This window comes from Bombina bombina, chromosome 9, assembly GCF_027579735.1.
Source record: "Bombina bombina isolate aBomBom1 chromosome 9, aBomBom1.pri, whole genome shotgun sequence".
Classification (NCBI taxonomy): domain Eukaryota; kingdom Metazoa; phylum Chordata; class Amphibia; order Anura; family Bombinatoridae; genus Bombina; species Bombina bombina.
In genome coordinates this window covers 62,234,864-62,255,949 of record NC_069507.1, presented here as the reverse complement: position 1 = coordinate 62,255,949, position 21,086 = coordinate 62,234,864, and the positions used below count along the sequence as shown (strand labels likewise).

Genomic DNA, 21,086 nt, shown 5'->3' with positions numbered 1-21,086 from the left:
TGCCAGTAATTTGTTTTACAAGCTGAAGTAATTGAAGTATGTAATCCATATTCAGTAAATAGTTCATGTAGCTGGTAAATGGTAAAGTTACAGTTGGCAAATGACTTTATCCCTACTACATCTCTCCAATCTCAGAATTTTAATGATGGTCCCTCCCTAGGAAATGGTTTATTAGACACTCACTATATTGTGTCACGTGATGCCAGCACTTCTGTCAACCCATATCAAATATACAGAAATAAAAAATCATATAGACAAAAAAATAAAAAATAAAGTAGTATTTGTGTAATCCTGGAAAATCATGTAGAATGTAAGGTGACCCATATATGTCATTTAACAAACTAAATGTTTATTACACTGTTAAAAACAGTACAATAGTTTAGTTAACCCCATCTCATCAATTCCCAGTCTGTTTTTTGTTTTTTTTCTCTCCTCATCCTGTTACCTCACCCCCACACCCCTGTTGCCCCATTCATCTTGCACACACAAGCCCCTTACTGAAACTGCACATGCAACACACATGATGAATCAGCTCTCAGCAGAGAGGAACTAAGGTTGCAGATTTCTCATTTCCTCACCAAAAAAAAGAAGAATGAATCAAAGGGAAGGAGGCGGGGCCATGATGACGTAGCCCTCCTAGATCCAGTTACAGTGCTGTCATTAGCATAACTTATAATATGTAAATGAGGCTGGGATATAGCCTGAGAGTGGAGGGGGACTGTGTGGGATAAGCAGAACAATTTGGCAGCATGTTGTGTATCATCTCTCTCCTGGCTCTGCTGCCTGTACTTGGTAAGTTCCGAGACCGTCTAACTATTTGCAGCAGAGAACATATGGGATTTTTTATTTATTAATAAATTGTAATATATATATATACACACACACAAATTCATATATATATTCTTCCAAGCATTATTATATATTCCAATACATTTTAAAATGATATCAGTGGTACTTAGTTATAAAACATCAGTGGGACAATGGCAGCTTTAGTGTGAAGATTCTTATTTTTTGTTGTGATTTTGCATATAATTGCTTATTGTATAGGGTTTTTAGTAATGTTGTATGTATTATTAGTAACATATAATTACTTATTTTATAGGGGTTTTAGTAATGTTGTATGCATTATTAGTTACATATAATTACTTATTGTATAGGGTTTTTAGTAATGTTGTATGCATTATTAGTTACATATAATTACTTATTGTATACTGTTTTTAGTAATGTATGCATTATTAGTTACATATAATTACTTATTGTATAGGGTTTTTAGTAATGTTGTATGCATTATTAGTTACATATAATTACTTATTGTATAGGGTTTTTAGTAATGTATGCATTATTAGTTACATATAATTACTTGTTGTATAGGGTTTTAATAATGTTGTATGCATTATTAGTTACATATAATTACTTATGGTATAGGATTTTTAGTAATGTATGCATTATTAGTTACATATAATTACTTGTTGTATAGGGTTTTTAGTAATGTTGTATGCATTATTAGTTACATAGTATCTGGATAGATAATAATCGTGTTTGCAGCAAACTATCGTTTTACTTTTCTACTGTACAAAACTATGCACTGTTATTATTGCACATTTATATTAATGTTTGTATTATAATTATTAATAATAAAGCAATAATACATTATAGAGAGGCTTCATTACCCTTTGTGCAGATTATTAATTGCTTTATTATTAAATGCATTGCTCTTATTGCACATTGATATTAAGGTTATTATTAATAATAAGGCATTATAGAGTATTAGGCTGTATTACCTTTTGTGCAGATTATTAATTGCTTTATTATTAAATGCACTGTTCTTATTGCACATTGATAATAAGGTTATTATTAATAATAATGCATTATATAGAGTTAGGCTTGATTACCTTTTGTGCAGATTATTAATTGCTTTATTATTAAATGCACTGTTCTTATTGCACATTGATAATAAGGTTATTATTAATAATAATGCATTATATAGAGTTAGGCTGTATTACCTTTTGTGCAGATTATTAATTGCTTTATTATTAAATGCACTGTTATTATTGCACATTGATATTAAGGTTATTATTAATAATAATGCATTATATAGAGTTAGGCTGGATTACCTTTTGTGCATCTTATTAATTGCTTTGTTATTGTTGTGGTTACATTTATCAGTAATTATTGAACAAGCTATATGTTCTGCATCTCTGTATAGCAATAATAACAGACTAGCAGTGACAAAATGATGCACAAGACTGTGAGGCTCTGCTAGTGAGAGTACAATTATAGGGTTAATAAGACATAATAGAGCTGATAATAGTGGGGATGTGAGGGGCTGCTTCCTGTATGAATTACAAGCATATGTTTTGTATTTGGACTCATTTGACACTTACAGCATTACGGTGGGAAAATATAAACTGTGGGATATGTGAATATGCAGCATTGGGTGAGATCACAGAAATGCACTGAATTAGCTGTAAATGAGTGAAATAGCACTTTACAGTCTTTTCTATTCTGATTCTATTATCTGTTTTGTTTGTTTTCCAGTATCATTTTTGTTCTCACTCATTTTCTTCTGTCTACCTTTGTTTCATTGTCTTCCTTGCTATTCATTTATAATGTTATCCCTTTTTGCCATTCCCAATTAATTATTGTTGTGTCAAGGTGACTTGTAATTTAAATAGTGTTTAAATAAACACAACCGCTGAGCACCACTCCCTCAGGGGTTAATTAAAGACACATTTCCGGGAGCTGAATAGTGTATAGAAAAGGACTGACAGCAGAATGTTACTGGTAAAATAAAGTGAAGCAAATCTTCCCAGAAATTAAGATTTTAAACTGTAATAACACTCTAAATTATGTTAACACTCAGTAATGGTCCAGTTTATATATATATATATATATATATATATATATATATATATATATATATATATATATGTGTGTGTGTGTGTATATATATATATTTAAATGTATGTGTGTATATATATATATATATATATATATATATATATATATATATATATATATATATATATATATATATATATATATATATATACTGTATATATATACAGAGTATATGTATCTGTGCATACATTATTGTTTTAACCATTGGTAGAATAATGATCAAGGAAGGTTTATTTCTGCTACCCACTTACTCGGATGCTATTGTATCCTGCATAAAATAAATCTGATACATTGAATGGTCTACTAGATAATAGTATAATTATTATTACCCCATGACTGAAAGTTACAAGGTCTTCTGTGGACACAATCTTTAGATGAGATTGCAGCTGGTTGGCATTTCATTTAGAATAAAAAGCATCTGGAAAAGTATTGTCTTTAGTCCTGTGATTTAATTTACTGTGTGTATTTAAAAAGGTGTGTGGTGCTTTAAGATGACAGTTGTTCCAGACTTTTGTAAATAATTGTCTTTTAAACAGACTCTGCTCACACTCCTTGTAAGGTGCTTAGACTCATGATAGGCTGTATTTTTGCTTCCAACAGAGTGTTCAGAAGTGGCAAATCTTGCCCATGTGGAGAAATATGAGACAGTGTTTCCCCGCAGACTGCATTCAGACATATCTAAGAGGGACCTGCATTTACCAAAGGTAATTATCATCTTCATTAACCCTCTAAATGCCAGAAACGATGGCAGGGCATTGTATACCACTCTGGTAGACAAGAAGTTAAAAGCAGTAATAACCAGTCTGCTTCTCATACACACATGCCTCTTGTGTATAAAAGTACAATATATTGTAATGTGTTTGGATTCAATGGACATTAAAGGGACAACATACTATAAAATGTTCTCTTTAAAGGGGCATGGAACCCAATTTTCTTCTTTCTTGGTTTAAAAAGAGCATGCAATTTTAAACAACTTTCCAATTTACTTCTATTATCTATTTTGCGTCATTCTCTTGATAGCCTTATTTGAAAAGCATATCTAAATAGGATCAGTAGCAGCTGATTGGTGGCTCCATGTAGATGCCTTGTGTGATTGGCTCACCCATGTGCATTGCTATTTCTTCAAGCAAATGAGATAATATAAGTAAATTGAAATGTTGTTTAAAATTGTATTCTCTATCTGAATCATTAGAGAAAAAAATTGGGTTTCTTGTCCCTTAAATGTTTTCCCAGTGATCTATTTTACCAAATAGCTTCTTTAGCTTTATTTTTTCATTTGAAATAACTGATTTTGCCTGTTGTATCCCCACATATACTTAACATTTCAATACTTAAGTATTGGCTATGAACTGCATTGCAAAATAGATGCATATTTAAAACTGTAACTTTACATTGTTTTGCCCACCAGTGGCACAACAATTAAATGCCTTTTGAGTACATCTTATATCTTCTGTTGTAGCCAGTTAGGAGCATATATAAATTATCCACAGTACTGTAAGCAATCACTGTATAGCATTTTGTAGTGTCAAGGTTCTAAATAATGCAGCATGCACTCTGTCCTCTCTGGGGCATTGGGAAAAAACACAATATTCAGAAGTACACTACTGGAAAAGCAGGCAAACTTAAAGGGACAGTACACCAATTTTACTATTCTGCATGTAACAGACACTACTATAAAGTAGAATATGCACATATACTGATCTAAAAATCCAGTATAAAACCTTTAAAAAAACTTACTTAGAAGCTCCCAGTTTAGCACTGTTGATTAGGTTAGGCTGGGACACCGGCTGAAAGGGTCTGAGAGCAGATACACCCCTTTTCTGCAAATGAAAAGACCCATTATACAATCAGGAGCAAGCTGGAGTCTGTATACATCAGTACACATCTAAAACTATGGGGCTTGGTTAGGAGTCTGAAAATCAGCACAATGTTATTTAAAAATAAGCAAAACTATACATTGTTACAAAACACTCCCAGATGGGCTATAAAAAAGGGTCAAATACAAAACATTCATGCAAAGAAAAACACAAAACATTATTATTTATTATTCCAGTGACGTTGTTGTATTTTGTAGTCTACAGTAGGTTTTAATTGTGTTACAGTAATGTCAAATTTAAACTTTCATGGTTCTGATAGAGCATTTTTCAATTTACTTCAATTATTAAAGGGACACTAAAGTCAAACTGAAGATTTCATGATTCAGATAGAACATGTAGTTTTAACAGATTTTCCAATTTATTTCCATTACCTAATCGTGCACAGTGTTTTTATATGCATACTTTCTGAGTCTCCTCTCCAGCTCCTACAGTGTACATATATGAGTCTGTAATTTGCTGATGACTGTCACATGATACTGGGGAAGGGTGGGCACATTTAAATAAATGTTGAATTTGCCAGAAAAATTGTCATATTTCTTCTAAGTGCAGTGGAATATAATTATAAACAAATGATAATTAAATTCAGTCCTAGAAACTTCAGTTCCTAATTTAAGATGTATAATGGTTTATGCAAATTTATACTAATGAGCATGACAAGTATTTTTCCCCAAAAAGGTGGTAGCCCTAGTTCTATCTAAACCCTGAAAGTTTAAATTTTTTTTTACTTTCATGTCCCTTTAAACTTAAAATGTAAATTCCTAGAAAAGGTCCCTTTAAACATAAGCATCTTCAACTTAGTCTTTTTTTTCAGGTAAATAAGGGCTCTTTCATACAAATTATTTGAGATGAAAGTCCTTTTACATTATGTAATCAATTCAATATTGTTTACTTTGGACATCTATACTGCGCAGCATAAAATGCTCATGTCTCATTTTCCCCCATAAGTGTCAGAGCTATTTTTTTCAATATTGTGTCATATATAGATTTACTTGCGTAATCTAGCAATGCTGTGCAGTTCTGTATAATGATGTCATTATATTAGCGCTGCGGAATCTGTTGGCGCTCTACAAATAACCGATAATAATAATAATAAATAATGTCAGACACTATAGAACAGATCTTAATTTATTTGTAACCTCTGACCTATTTTTAGAACATAAAGCAAAGTCAATTTATTATCATTAATGTGGTTACATTGATCTATGAAGACACTTTGGTGCTGAGACAACATCTAAAATGTGCAGGGCCTGGGAGATATCTGACTCCAGCAATAACAGTGAAAATTAAAGATGCCTGACCCCTGTAACAGAACCTATAAACTATTCTCAGAAGCCAAAGTGCAACCACTCTTCATTCTCAGCCCGCTCTCACCACCCTCTCTCATATATGAAGCTGTTTTTCATGTCAGATGAAAGTTTCCTGATAAGCTGTGTTCCCTGGGACCCTGACTCAAGCAGGGGAGTGGGGGTACAGAGTATATATCTGTGTGTGGGACAGGCAGAGATAATATAAACAGTCTGGTCACTAAATGCACTTACTCATTCCTAAAACAGCTATACAATTTTTTCTTTTTTATGAAATCACCTATAATGTTTTAACTAGTCATTAATTAGTGTTGTAAAATGTGAGAACCTTGGATTATCTTTTTCTATACATAAAACCCAATTAAAAGAGAACAGCAATTCCTAATTTTCCTTCCCAATTTATTGTATCCATTTTTGAATTTAAAAGGTTAGAATAAATGTTGACTATCTAGCAATCGTAGCTTCTGGTTCTATTCGATTTGAAGATCACATTATGTAACTCACAAAGGGGTTCAACATAGGTAAAGGGCCATTATAGTGAGAGAGAAAAAATGGATGTTCTAATTTATTAAACACATAGTTAAAGTACCATGCAGGAGCTACAGAGAAATGCTTGTCCAGAGCAGAAACTGCTGCTGAGCCAATCAGCATCACTAGTCGCACAATCCAGCGGTGCAACTAGATCTGCTGATTGGGCCAGCAGCAGTTTTTGACTGGGAGCATCAGTTCTCTGCAGGTGTTAAAGGGACATGCCACCCACATTTTTTCTTTTATGATTTAGAAAGAGAATGCAATTTTAAACATCTTTCTAATTTACTTATATTATCTAATTTGTTTTATTCTCTTGATATTCTTTGATGAAAAGCATATCTAGATATGCTCAGTAGCTGCTGATTGGTTGCTGCACATAGAAGCTTCGTGTGATTGGCTCACCATGTGCATTACTTTTTCTTCAACTAAGGATATTTAAAAAATGAAGCAAAATAAATAATAGAAGTAAATTGTAATGTTGTTTAAATTTCTATTCTCTATCTGAATCATGAAAGAAAGATTTTGGGTTTAGTGTCCCTTTAAATATATTCAGTTGTGTAGTTGATAGTAAAAAATTAATTATATTGGTTTTCATGATAATAAACTTAACTACGGAACTACACTATACAGCTAAACATGGCTGGTGATTAGTAAGTATGCACATACTACGCCACCCCTGAATGGCTTATTAGTTGTGTTTAGCTCCAAACTAGCAGGGCAGAAGCATTGCCTTTGCAGAGCAGACTTAAAGGGACACTGAACCCAATTTTTTTCTTTCGTGATTCAGATAGAGCATGACATTTTAAGCAACTTTCTAATTTACTCCTATTATCAAATTTTCTTTATTCTCTTGGTATCTGTATTTGAAATGCAAGAATGTAAGTTTAGATGCCGGCCCATTTTTGGTGAACAACCTAGGTTGTCCTTGCTGATTGGTGGATAAATTCATCCACCAATCAAAAAGTGCTGTCCAGAGTCTGAACCAAGAAAAAAGCTTAGAAGCCTTCTTTTTCAAATAGGGATAGCAAGAGAACGAAGAAAAATTGATAATAAGAGTAAATTAGAAAGTTGCTTAAAATTGCATGCTCTATCTGAATCATGAAAGAAAAAAAAAATGGGTTCACTGTCCCTTTAACTATTCGTTTAACTGCTTCAGAGGGGTTAAATCCATAGTTTTCTTCAAGCAGTACAGAAATTAGAGCATTTAAAGGGCTATTATATGAAAAAACAGTAGTGGAGGGTCAATAGTCATACAATTATATGTTCTATAGAATTAGAGCATGTCATTTTTCACCTATTATGGCCATTTTAAAGATAAAGAGGCTGTGTCTACATTTTTTACCATATGTTTTGTAAATGGTAATATATACATTTTATTTTGTATTTAGTATTTTTAACATGGACTAAATTATAATTATTATTTGTTTAAAAAAAGTCTGGTTTTATAGGTTATACAATATTGCGGCATGACAATATATATCTGTGGATTTGTGCATAAACACAAAATTAGAATGTGGGTGAGATGTGCAGTCCTGGATTATTTAGTCTGCTGTGGTCTATTTGTCTCATCTCCTGTGGTCCAGCGCTTTTTCCTGATGGTAATTCTCATGTCATTGATCAAAACCAGTCCTGCTAACCCACACTAGGGAGGGACAGTCTGCTGAAGAGCTGGGTTTCAGGAATAAAAGTTACCTCTGCATAATTTCTCAGTGTGTGACCTGATCTAAGTTTTTTTTTTTTTTTTTGTGGCAAGAAAGTGATGACAAAACCCACTTTGAAGTAATAAAGCAATTTACCAGCTGTAGGAATTCACTTCTGTCCTTGAGCCACTTAACCACTTGTCTGCCAAAGTGATGCAGTTGGATTTATCAGTCAAATGGTTAAAGGGAGTTTAACACCTAAACTTTTTTTTTTTCAATTTGATCTTCTGCATTTGGGACACAAAACATTATCTCCCACCCAGAAGAGATTGGGTGGAACATAAACAGTGCAGATGTTAGGAGTGAACAGAAGTGTACTATTGGATTAGTAATTCCTATCCTTTTAACAGCATAGCATGGTTATTTCAGAAGTTAAAGGGTCATTGACGTAATTTTTATGCATGCATTTACCAGCAATTAAAGGGACAGTCAACTCCAGAATTTGTATTGTTTAAAAAGATAGATAATCCCTTTATAACCTATTCACCAGTTTTGCACAGCCAACACTGTTATATTAATACACTTTTTACATCTGTGATTACCTTGTATCTAAGACTCTGCAGACTGCCGCATTATTACAGTTCTTTTGACAGATTTGCATTTTAGCCAATCAGTGCTGACTCATAATTAAATCCACAGGAGTGAGCACAATGTTATCTATATGACACACATGAACTAGTTCTATCCAATTGAAAAACTGGCAAAATGAGGGCTTACAAATTAGCATATGAGATTACCTAGGTTTAGCTTTCAATGAAGAATACCAAGAGAACAAAGCAAATTTGATGATAAAAGTAAATTGGAAAGTTGTTTAAAATTGCATGCCCTATCTGAATCATGAAAGTTCATTTTGACTAGACTGTTAAAAAAGTATGTGTTCTTGGGGTATGAAACAAAAGTGTTGTGTTAATATCCTGGATTTTTTCCAGAAACACACACCATGATCTCATTGCTTAATTCCTCAAAAATATAGCACATTATTAAAATATTTCTTTGCAGTCTTCCAATTAATTAAAAAAACAGAGTCTGAGTTATATTAGAACAGATACATATCTTTATTGCTGCAATTGTTTTTGAATGGTTAAACTCCAATCTTCACTTTCCTTATTTTGAGGAGCCTAGAGATAACAGGCACCCACTGTCATTAACTTAAAAAGTTAAAAAATATCCATTGTTTGGCAACAATAAAAATGATAAGATAATACACTGCAAAATAGAGGCATTAAATGTAGCAGGGTTAGGCTTGCAAAGCCTTGTCACCTGCTCTTTCAGTTTTCAGGACTGGAAAAATCCACAATGTTCAGACTTAAAGGGATAGTAAAGTAATTAAATGATTCAGATAGAGCATGCAGTTTTTAGAAACTTTCCAATTTAAATGATCAAATTGCGCACAGTATTTTTGTTTGCACACTTTCTGAATACCAGCTACTAAAGAGCATGTGCAAGAGTTTGCAGTGTATACTTATATGAGTCTGTGATTGGCTGATGGCTGTCACCTGACACTAGGGGCTGGCAAATTGAAGTACTTTTTGAAGTTTGTCAGAAAAAAGCTGCTGCTCATTTAAAATGCAGAGTCTTTTTAGTATGCACTTTTTGATTATGTAATTCAACTGTATTTATTGCTCCTTTAAATAACAGGAAAATTGGTTAAAATAAAGAATAAAAGTATACTGCAAAACTGTTTTACTGTTTATGCATTTTATATTACTGCCCCTTTAAGCAAGTAAATATACTTTGTGACTTTATGTTAGAGGGCTGATTAACCTCATAGCAGCCAGGGAGGGAAGGGATACAACAAGGTCCTTCTTGCAGACCAGAGGTTTAAAGGGATATGAAACCCAAATAAAAAAAATTGTTATTCAGATAGAGTACGTGATTTTAAACAGCTTTCTAATTTATGTCTATTATCAATATTTTTTGTTCTCTTGGTATTGTTTGTTAAAAGCAGGGGCATACGCTTAGGTGCTGGCCCATTTCTGGAGTGCTATATGGCTGCAGTTTTGCAAGAATAATATTTATTTGGAAGAGCACTAGAGGGCAGCACTATTTCCTGCCATGTAGTGCACCGGATACCTACCTGGGTATCTCTTCAACACAGAAAATTATGGGAATGAAGCAAATGTGATAATAGAAGTAAATTGGAAACTTTCTCAAAATGGTATAATCTGTCTAATTCACTAATGAAAAATGTTGGGTTTCATATCCTTTTAGGGTTGTATTACAGCCAGAGGACACACTGTAATGTTATGTATGGGCCACACATTATCCTACACATTATCCTACCAATCAATAATCAAGGGATGGTCTTCATGCACCAACATTTAGAGATTTGCCCCACACCAATGGCCAGCCAGGCCCTGACAATGCTCAGAATGATTTCTCTTCCTTGTTTGCCCTCCTGGGGTGCTTGGGTTGAACAACATTCCATTAAACTGAGCCATCCTCTCTAAATAGTTTATTGATCCTCCCAGCAATTTTAGTCCAATCTGGGGAATATTGTTAGGAGTAAATTGAAAGGAAATGGTTTAATTTACTTTACTGTGTCCCTATTTATTTTACCTGCTTTTACTTAAATTTACCTTTGATTTTTTTTTGCACTCCAGTCCAGAAAGGCTGGGGTTCTTTCAGTATACTTCATAACCTGACCCTACAGCATATACTGTATATATATGTTCCTATTCCTAACTGTGCACAATAAAAGAGATAAAATAAAAAGCCCTCAATATGTTTTATTTTAAGGGTTGTGCCTCTGAACAGCAAAAATAGGCAAGATTTGCTAACAAATGGAAATTTTAAATGCTTGTAAAACATCCATTTCATATGCAAATTGTCTGCAACGCAGTGCTTAGTTGCTGATTTATATTATGCATAGATATAATGACTTTAATGTCTCTGAGTAAAGTAGTTTAAGGCGTCAAATTGCCTTTAAATAATGCAGGAGGTTAATCTAGATATTGCTTTAGCTGCACTTTTCTCTAATATGCTTACTTCTAAAGTTCTGAGAAAACTGGAAAATAAATACATTGTTTTTGTCTCTACAGAATCTATATCCAGAAAGGGTCCATTATGCACTTAGTATTGGAGGCAAGAATTACACACTTCAGCTGCTAAAAAACAGGTAATATGCCTTTAAGGCAAGGAAGGTGGCTCACCAGAGTGGAGAGCTTTAGATCAATGGGTCCGTATAGAGAACAATTGAAAATTAACATTTTAATGCCACTGGGAGAATGATTACAACTGATGCCTAAGTAGAAATTTTGATGTGCAAAAGCAACTATTTCAAATGACAAAAGAAAGGTAAATTAACTATTCCTTAAAGGGACACTGAGCCCAAAATTTTTCTTTTGTGATTCAGATAGAGCATGTAATTTTAAGCAACTTTCTAATTTACTCCTATTATCAAATTATCTTAATTCTCTTGGTATCTTTATTTGAAATGCAAAAATGATGCCGGCCCATTTTTGGTGAACACACTGGGTTGTTGTTGCTGATTGGTGGATAAATTCATCCACCAATAAACAAATGCTTTCCATGGTTCTGAACCAAAAAATAGCCTAGATGCCTTCTTTTTCAAATAAAGAAAGCAAGAGAACGAAGAAAAAGTGATAATAGGGATAAATTAGAAAGTTGCTTAAATTTGCATGCTCTATCTGAATCACAAAATAAAAAAATTGGGTTCAGTGTCCCTTTAACCATGTAATATACTTTAGCAAGTAAAATGGAGCATTCAGAACACATTAAAGTGGAGAAAATATTACAGTTTGTTGCCCCTTTAAGAACAGTAATGCAAACATTACATGCACCAGTAGATGGGGTGGGTGGTGGCAAATATATGTGATTCTTCTCACTACTTGATATGTATTTTGTATAATGGGCTAGCGTGGGTTACTTTATGTAACATAGTTACAGACAGTAGATTGGTAATACAGGATGTATTTACAGTTTTACAGCTGGTTATCTTCCAGTAACTACTTCTATATAATAGTTTTTATAGCAGTTTATGCACACTATTAACTCCCCCCTCAGGAATTTTGCTTTTTCTCTAAACTTTAAGGGACTAATTGAGAATGGGTTAATTAACAGACACTTCTCTTTAATGGGATGAGGTGTCTGCTGGGGATTTTCTGTGTGGATAATTAATCACTGATCATGTGACTCTCCTTTAACCTTTCTACTGGTTGGATTTGCAATGTATAAATCATAGACTATCAATGCATTGTGTACTCTCTGCAATGCAGTGTAAATTAGGCACTCCCTGACCTGGAGGGAATAACATTTTGAAGAATTACTCAGGGAGCAAAATCTATTCCTCTTTATTCTACTGTGCTGAGCCAGCTCCCATTTATTCATGAATATATTTAAAAGAACATAAAATCCATTGCTATTTCTTCAACAAAGGATACCATAAGAATGAAGCAAATGAAATAATAAAAGTAAAGTTGTTTAAAATTGTATTGTCTACATGAAAGAAAAATTGGGTTTTATGTCCCTTTAATTATTTTTTCTCACTTTCCCTTTCCCTGGAATTTATTTCTGAAAATTGTTTTTGTTTCAGATAGGTTAATAGTGAATTCTGCAGGATTTAGAACTAGGATCCTGAAACCTGCTGCAGTGCACAGGGATTGCTGTATCTTTGCTAAAGCTCATTTATATATGTCCCCTATTGACCACATCAAGGGAGATATAATAATCAAAAAGTCTTCCAAAGGGTATATCCCTGGACTGCAAAACAATGCAAATTTCACTAACAAAGAGACAGTTTTAAATGTTAAATGTTTTAAAACATTTAATTTGTATGCAAATCTTTTGAATTGCAGTATCATATATTTAAAAATGACCAAACTTTAAAGTTTTTAATATTAGCTCCATACAACTGTATCAGAGTTGCCTTCATTGTCATTACATTTAAAAAAAAAAAATTAAAAAAAAAAAGGATAAAATAATTTGTAGCTATCTTGATTCTCCTCTTACAATGTTGCATTTTTTTCCAATAGTGATTACATTCTGTCCATATTAGTCTACATTGCTTGTAAAACAGAACAACAAACTCTCAATAGAAGAAATTAGGCATTAATACACTATTCTTCTTTCAGACAGCTGCTGGTTAAGAATTACACAGTCACATATTATCTGGAGAATGGGAAAGAGGTGACAGAAACTCCAGATGTGCAGGTAAGTGACTGTTAAACTCTTGTGATGCTGAGACAAATTCTATAGCACTGTACACCACCCACATATATCAGGCTTCTGATTCATCCTGAAATTACCAGTATGGCAAATACAGTTTATATACCAGTGTCACTGAACTGTTCTTCTAAATATCTTGTAAACATGTTTTATTAAGGATCAGGGCTTGACAAATCTTATGACCCAGAGATTGATGGCTCTAAGATAGGTTCCATTCTTCAAACAAAATGCCCTATTTTTTAGAGGGTTTTTTTTTTTTTTTTTTTCACGTTCTTTCTTTTACAATTTGTTTAAACCCTGGAGAAGGGGGTTCATATATAGTGAAAGTTGAGTATCTATGCCACTACAGAAAAAGTTGGTGGTCAAACAGGGATACACGTGTATGCTCCAATCATTGGCCCGAATGGGCGTGTTCCTGGGAAAGCAGATTTAGAGGATTTGAGGAATTGTAGTTTTCCACTCCCTCTAGAGGAGCTGTAGTTAATTTCATGGAATGCAAAACACTGACCCCCCTACATTTTGCACAGTGATAGGTTGATATGTACAGGAACTAATTTTTATCTAATTCTAATTGGCTACAGCAAAGGAGATAAGATGAACAACATCCAAGAGGCTTTATAAGGGTTTGTCCTGGGACTGCAAAACAAGGGGACATTTTGCTTTTAAAAAAACCTTATTTTGTATACAGATCTTTTACAATGCAAAGAATCATTTATGCTGCATAAATAAAGTGTTTTAAGAAAATACTGTATTTCCTTTTTATACTAGAATGTACCATTCTCCACGCTATGCAGAAAATGTTATCTCTAGTATCCGTTACAGAAGCGTAACGTTAGAATTTAATCCCATGTGTCTGTGTTTGGAGCAGCTGGAGCAAAATGTAATTCTTTCTGTGGTTAATCGATTAGTGAAGCACAGTTTTTCTACAAACTTCATTATTTTCAGTTTCTAACCATGTAAGAATATTTTTTTTTAGATTCTTATCACCTTATATACTCCCAAGTCAGAAGACACAGTAAAAAATCCCACAATTTTCCTGTTCGTCTTAATTTTATTTTCACTGTCTGATATCTAGTGACATTGCACTGCATCCTCCCCCTTAGCACAAATAGTGTTGCCAGGTGTCCAGTATTCAACCGGACGGTCCAGTATTTTAACAGGTTGTCCAGTAATATCTTCGCAAAAATGCTGGACACATAAATGCCCAGTTCAGTTGTTTTTTGTTTCTGAGTGTTGGTTAAATGTAAAACACCTCCTATGCCTCAAAGCATTACAAATATGGAGCCGAAAGGTTTGACAGGCCGTCAAGGGGATCAAATCACTATTGTTTATGTGTGTGTTACTGGCAGCCAAAGATGTAAAATTATTGATTTGTATGTTACTCACAGCCAAGGAGTGCAATGACTGCACCGTTGTGAAGGATATACATATTAGGATTATGAGTGATAGCTAAGGTACAGCTTTGGAGGGGGAGGATTGTATAATCCCATTTACCATAGTGCCCAGTAACCTACACATTATTTGTATGGAAGACAGCTGTCAACCCTATGCATAATGGCTGCTCCCCTTTACTTTTTCCACCACCACTCAGTCAATGGCTTCCCCAGCTCCACCCAATCCTGTGACATGCCTTGTAACGCCTACTGCAAACTTGGTCCCACCCCGCACATAGCTCTCCCACTCAGAAAACGCTGGAAAACCTCCATAGTCCCCCACCCCCAAAATTACCAACTGCTGGTAACCATTTGAATAAAAATATTTCATCCTTCTGTAAATTCACACTTGAGAAATTCCAATGTGCCCACCCATCAAATGTTTAAGCAAAGTGATGGTAAATCCTAGCGTTTCTGAAACGCTAGGATTTACCATTGGAACAAATAAAGGAGACTTTTATTCATGAAGTATAAAATACTTTATGCTGAAAGCTCCTTTATTTATTTCAAGCGATCGCCTTCACTGAGCTGCTAAGGCAGCCCACTGGCAGAACGCTATTTTCGCTATCTGTCATATTGCGGCGCCAAGCTGGATTTCCCGCAATGCTATGCTATTTCCAGAAAAATGTCACCTCTTTGCCAGATAGCGAAAATAGTGTTCCTCCGGTGGGCAGCCTTAGCAGCTCAGTGAAGGCAATCGCTTGAAACAAATAACCGAGCTTTCAGGATGAAGTATTTTATACTTCATGACTGAAAGTTCCAGTGGTAAATCCTAGCATTTCAAAAACGCTAGGATTTACCATCACTTTTTAAAGTACAGTAAAACAAATATAACAATGCACTATTACGTATATTTTTTGCCTGTTTTTACTGTAATTTACCTATGAAAATTGAGTTTGTTTCTTTCTCCCCAATATAGAAGCTGGGATATTAAACACCTTTTACTTTTGTGTACAAATTGGGCTTTGTCTCACGCTCCCTAGAGAGCTAAAAAGCAAAATCTGTAACCCAGGGTTCAAAAATGCTATTTGATTTGCAGCATTTGCAGTTTAAAGAATTTCCTTTTTTTTGGCTTCTTTAGGGAGCGTGGGACAAGCACAATTTTTTACACAAGAGCAAAAGATGTTTAATCTCCTTTTTAAATATGTTGCAGTTTTCCTGAGCCAACAAGATGCAGGAGCTTATTTAAATCTGCATGTGAGGGTTTCCTCAGGGTATGTCTGGTCTTCTCTAAATGACAAAACCCTGCAAATATGACAATAATAACTGTTCATACAACATGTACTTTATGCATATCTTTGTGCAGTACTTAAAGGGATATGAAACCCAAAATTTTTCTTTCATGATTTGGACAGAATATACAATTTTAAACAACTTTCCAATTTACTTATATTACAATATTTGCTTCATGCTCTCGTTATCCTTTGCTGAAGGAACAGCATTGCACTACTAGCAGCTAGCTGAACACATCTAGTTAGCCAATCACAAGAGACAAATGTGTGCAGGCACCAATAAGCAGCTAGCTCCCACTAGTGTATGATATGTGCATATTCTTCTTCAACAAGGGATACCTAGAGAACGAAGCACATTTGAAAAAATAAGTTAATTTAAAAGTGTCTTATAATTACATGCTCTGCCTGAATCGTGCAAGTTTAGTTTTGACGTTCCTATCACTTTAAGTGATTTGCCTTATGCATTCTTAATGTTTGCTGGCACCTTGTCACGATCTTGACAGTATTTTCTTTCATTTTGCAGCACTGAGCATCCTTCTGCTGTTTTCTCCTCAATCTGTCTCCTGGAAGGCAGGGAGAGGCCTCTATGGCTCAGTTCTCACAACTCGTGGCTCAGTAGAAATGTTTTTGTCTCAGAAGAACCAGCTGTCCTTAAAATGTTATGTTTTCCATCTGTTCTGCACAACACTCTCTATATCCACCTTGTGCTACAAAAGGAACAATATACAGAGCTGTCTTAGAAACAATAAATATATTTACCTGCATTAACTGAACATAATCTGAGCTGAACACTTAAAGGGACATGAAACCCAAAATGTTTCTTCCATTATTGAGAAAGGTTTCCAATTTACTTTTATTATCAAATTTTCTTCGTTCTCATGTTATTCTTTGTTGAAGAGATACGTGACAGGAAATAGTGTTTCTATTTAGTGCTCTTGCTAATGTATAACATTGTTGTACAGCTGCTGCCATAAAGTGCTGCGGACATGTGCACTCTCCTGAGCTTATACATCCCTTCTTTTCAACAAAGGATAACAAGAAATTGAATACAATTTGATAGTAGAAGTAAATTAGAAAGTTGTTTAAGATTGTATGCTCTATCTGAATCATGAAATAAATATTTAGGGTTTTATGTCCCTTTAAGAAACAGGGATGTAAAAATGATATCAAGACAATCAACCACCATAAAATTACTGTGCTCATTAACGGATGTAATATTACTTAATCTATACCCAAATATTCTGAGATATGTTTCCATCTCATGCATCCCCAAATAATAATTATGCAGTTCCTGCTAATTCTCTGACTTAATTCCTTCTGATGTTCATTGAGTTTTACCAGGAAGTACCTATCAACCAATGAGAATTAGTAGGCGGTGCACAACGGATACAGCTGTATTAGTTTCAATTTAAATTGAAACAGCTAATACTTCACATTTTTAATTAAAACAATAAAGAGATATTGCAGGTATAGATGCTGCTTTTTATATGGATGACATATGTTTTTTTAGTACAGTGTCCCTTTAAAGGAATTTAAACCATAACTATTTCTGTTTTTATGTCAAAATGTTTCAGCGTTTGGTTTCTTTTTTATTGCCAGGATCACTGCTTTTATCATGGACACTTAGAAGCTATCAGAAACTCCTCAGCCAGCATCAGCACTTGCAAAGGAATAAGGTATGCGCATCTGTTTGATTGTAATAGTACTGGACCTTTACTTAAAGGGACAGTATACACCAATTTTCATATAACTGCATGTAATAGACACTACTATAAAGAATAATATGCATAGATACTGATATAAAAATCCAGTATAAAACCGTTTAAAAACTTACTTAGAAGCTCCCAGTTTAGTTCTGTTGAAAAGGTTAGCTGGAACACCCACTGAAAGTGGTTGTATAGCAAAAAAGCAGACACTCCCCCTCTCCCTTCCTCTGCATATGAAAAGACTCTTTACACAAACAACCTAGAGTAGGTATACATCAGTATACTTTAAAACTTCGGGGCTTAGTTAGGAGTCTGAAAATCAGTGCAATGTTATTTAAAAATAAGCAAAACTATACTTTTGTTTTTAAAAAACTAAACTGTATACGCTATATAAATAAATCATCTACAAAACATTTATGCAAAGAAAAATCTAGTGTATAATGTCCCTTTATAGTCTTTATCAATTCTCTACTAAGCTGTTTTGTTTGAAAATGTCTAAATACAATTAAATCTCCTATGGTTTGCTTGTTATTGTTTTGTTTTGCATTATTTGTGTTAATGGAGTGTTTAGAGTTGAACATTATTTCTGATGCGTTGCTTGTTCTTGCAAATATGTTAACTGTCCCCATTCATCAGGGATTGTCTAAAATAAATACATTTTGTATCCTTTTTTTAACATTCTGTTTAGATCTATGAAAGTATTTTATAAAAATCTGGAACAAAAAAAAAATCAATGTATAAAAAGCTAGTGTGTGATTCAAGAGATTAAATCTCTAGGAGATACTAAATGATTAACCAAAATGTCTTCTTTAAATGTTGTGTGTGATCTCATTCTTTAAAATTAACTTATGTAGCAATTTTTTAATAACTAGTTGAGCAATATATATCTATTGATCATATCAGTGTCAGTTTGACCACATCAGATAATATCAGGTGTAATGTGTTGCTAGGCAATTTGTATACACTAAGAGGAAGTCACATCCTTTTTTCTAGTTATTAACTCTTATTCTGGAAACTTAATAATAACATCCAGGAAATGAGTTGACGGATGTAATTTCTCATATTGTGCATTTCCTTCCCTGAGTCTCTCCCCCCTCCCCAGCCTGCACACAGTCATTGTTAGATAAAGATCTAGATTTATAAAAAGTCAAGCATAGATCTTCAAATACTGATACTAATGCTATAATATAGTTACTTACGTACATATAAAATGTCTATTGCCTGCAGCAATTTCACAAAAACGTTTAGACCTAAATATATTGAAATCTGGAATACAAAAAGTATTAGTTTACTATAAGGCTTTAAACCAATTTTAATAGTGAGTAAATTAAAGGGATATGAAACCCCAAAAAATATTTTGTGACTCAGAATGAGTATACTATTTTTAAAAAGTTTCCAACTTCTATTATCAAATTTGCTTTGTTCCAATTATATTATGTGTTGAAGAGATACCTAGGTAGGCATCTGGTGCACTACATAGCAAGAAATAGTGCTGCCCTCTAGTGTTCTTGCAAATGAATGACATTCTAACAAAACTGCTGCCATATAGTACTTCAGAAATGGTCCGGCTCCTAAGCATACGTTCCTGCTTTTCAACAAAAGATACCAAGAGAACAAAGAAAAAATGATAATAGAAGGAACTTAGAAAGTTGTTTAAAATTGCAGGCTCTATCTGAATCATGAAAGGAAAAAAAATGGGTTTCATTATATTTTGTGTGGAATATTTACCTTTCTATTTAGCTAGCTGCCTCAATATACAAAACAAATATACATATACAGAGCACTTATAGGGTTAAATATATGCATTTTTAATATTTAAACACGTGAACTAATATTTTAGGCTTTCTCAAAAAATGGAAAAACAGTGAGATTAGAAATGTACAAAATTGCTCAAATATTTTACATTCAAACCTAAAAGGACAGTAAAGTCAAAATTAAACTTTGATGATTCAGATAGAACATACAATTTTAAATAACTTTCCAATTTACTTCTAGTATCTAATTTACTTTGTTCTATTGTATCCTTTGTTGAAAATCATACCTAGGTAGGAGCAGCAATGCACTACTGGGAGCTAGCTGCTGGTTGGTGGCTGCACATATATGCTTCTTGTCACTGGAGCACCTGACGTGTTCAGCTAGCTCCCAGTAGTGCATTGCTGTCCTTCAACAAAGGATACCAAGAGAATAAATCAAAGAAGTAAATTTAAAAGTTGTTTAAAAGGGTTTGCTCTATCAGAATCATGAAAAGAATTGTGTTTCACATCCCTTTAAGTATAGAGATAAAAGAAAAAAGGATAAGAATGTTTTTCCCAGGATGCAAAATAATGAGAACATATCCTCTTTCAAGTGGCTTTCTGCAGATTGATGGACAGATGTATTTGATAGAACCTCTGCCAGGAGCGAGTGAGGAGGAGGCACATGCTGTGTATAGGCACGAGCACCTCAGGATGAAGAGAGGAACCTGTCAGGATAACAGCAGCACAGTATATGACTATGGACCTAAGATGGCAGCAGTGATGAACCCACAGCCTTGGGTGAGCAGATGAGATTTTGTCAAATTACTAATGAGTGACTATAAAATGTCTCACAATAATACATTAGAGCTGATGAGAAATCAGTCCATAAGGCCAAGTTCTATACAGACTTCCTGTTAGCTTCACCATCAAAAAAACTGTTTTAACCCCTAGACGCCGTTAGGACGTTCCATGCCCCCCTACAGCATTGGGCTTTAAAGGAACAGTAAAAAGTTTCATGATTCAGATAGGGCTTGTAATTTAAACAACTTTCCAATTTACTTTTATCATCAAATTTGCTTTGCTGTCTTGGCATTCTTAGTTAAAAGCTGAACCTAGGTTTGCTTATATGCTAATTTCTAAGCCCATAAAGTTTGCCTCTTATCTGAATGCATTTGACAGTTTTTCACAGCTAGAGGGCGTTAGTTCACGTGTTCCATATAGATAATAAGTCAGTACTTATTGCCTGAAAGGCAAGTCTGTCAAAAGATCTGAAATAAGGGTGCAGTTTGCAGAAGCTTAGGTACAAGGTAATCACAGAGGTAAAAGGTGTATTAATATAACAGTATTGATTATGCAAAAGACTGTTTACTGTCCCTTTAACGCTGTTAGGAATGCATGGAACATCCTACCTTTTTTGGCGTCCTACTGCCTCCTCCTTTAACGCTACAACAAAACGTATTGGGGGTGTGCCTACCATCG

General features: G+C 34.0%; 1 protein-coding gene across 1 annotated transcript in view; it reads left to right on the top strand.

The window, feature by feature from the left end:
* The first annotated feature begins 740 nt into the window (after nucleotides 1-740).
* ADAM8 (ADAM metallopeptidase domain 8) overlaps nucleotides 741-21,086 on the top strand; it is a 43,053-nt gene continuing 22,707 nt past the window's right edge. The window contains exons 1-6 of the mRNA XM_053692158.1: nucleotides 741-792; nucleotides 3,502-3,605; nucleotides 11,355-11,431; nucleotides 13,407-13,485; nucleotides 17,765-17,841; nucleotides 20,219-20,405. Coding sequence (XP_053548133.1) covers nucleotides 750-792; nucleotides 3,502-3,605; nucleotides 11,355-11,431; nucleotides 13,407-13,485; nucleotides 17,765-17,841; nucleotides 20,219-20,405 — 567 coding nt within the window. The 5' untranslated portion in view covers nucleotides 741-749. The remainder of the gene's footprint in view (nucleotides 793-3,501; nucleotides 3,606-11,354; nucleotides 11,432-13,406; nucleotides 13,486-17,764; nucleotides 17,842-20,218; nucleotides 20,406-21,086) is intronic.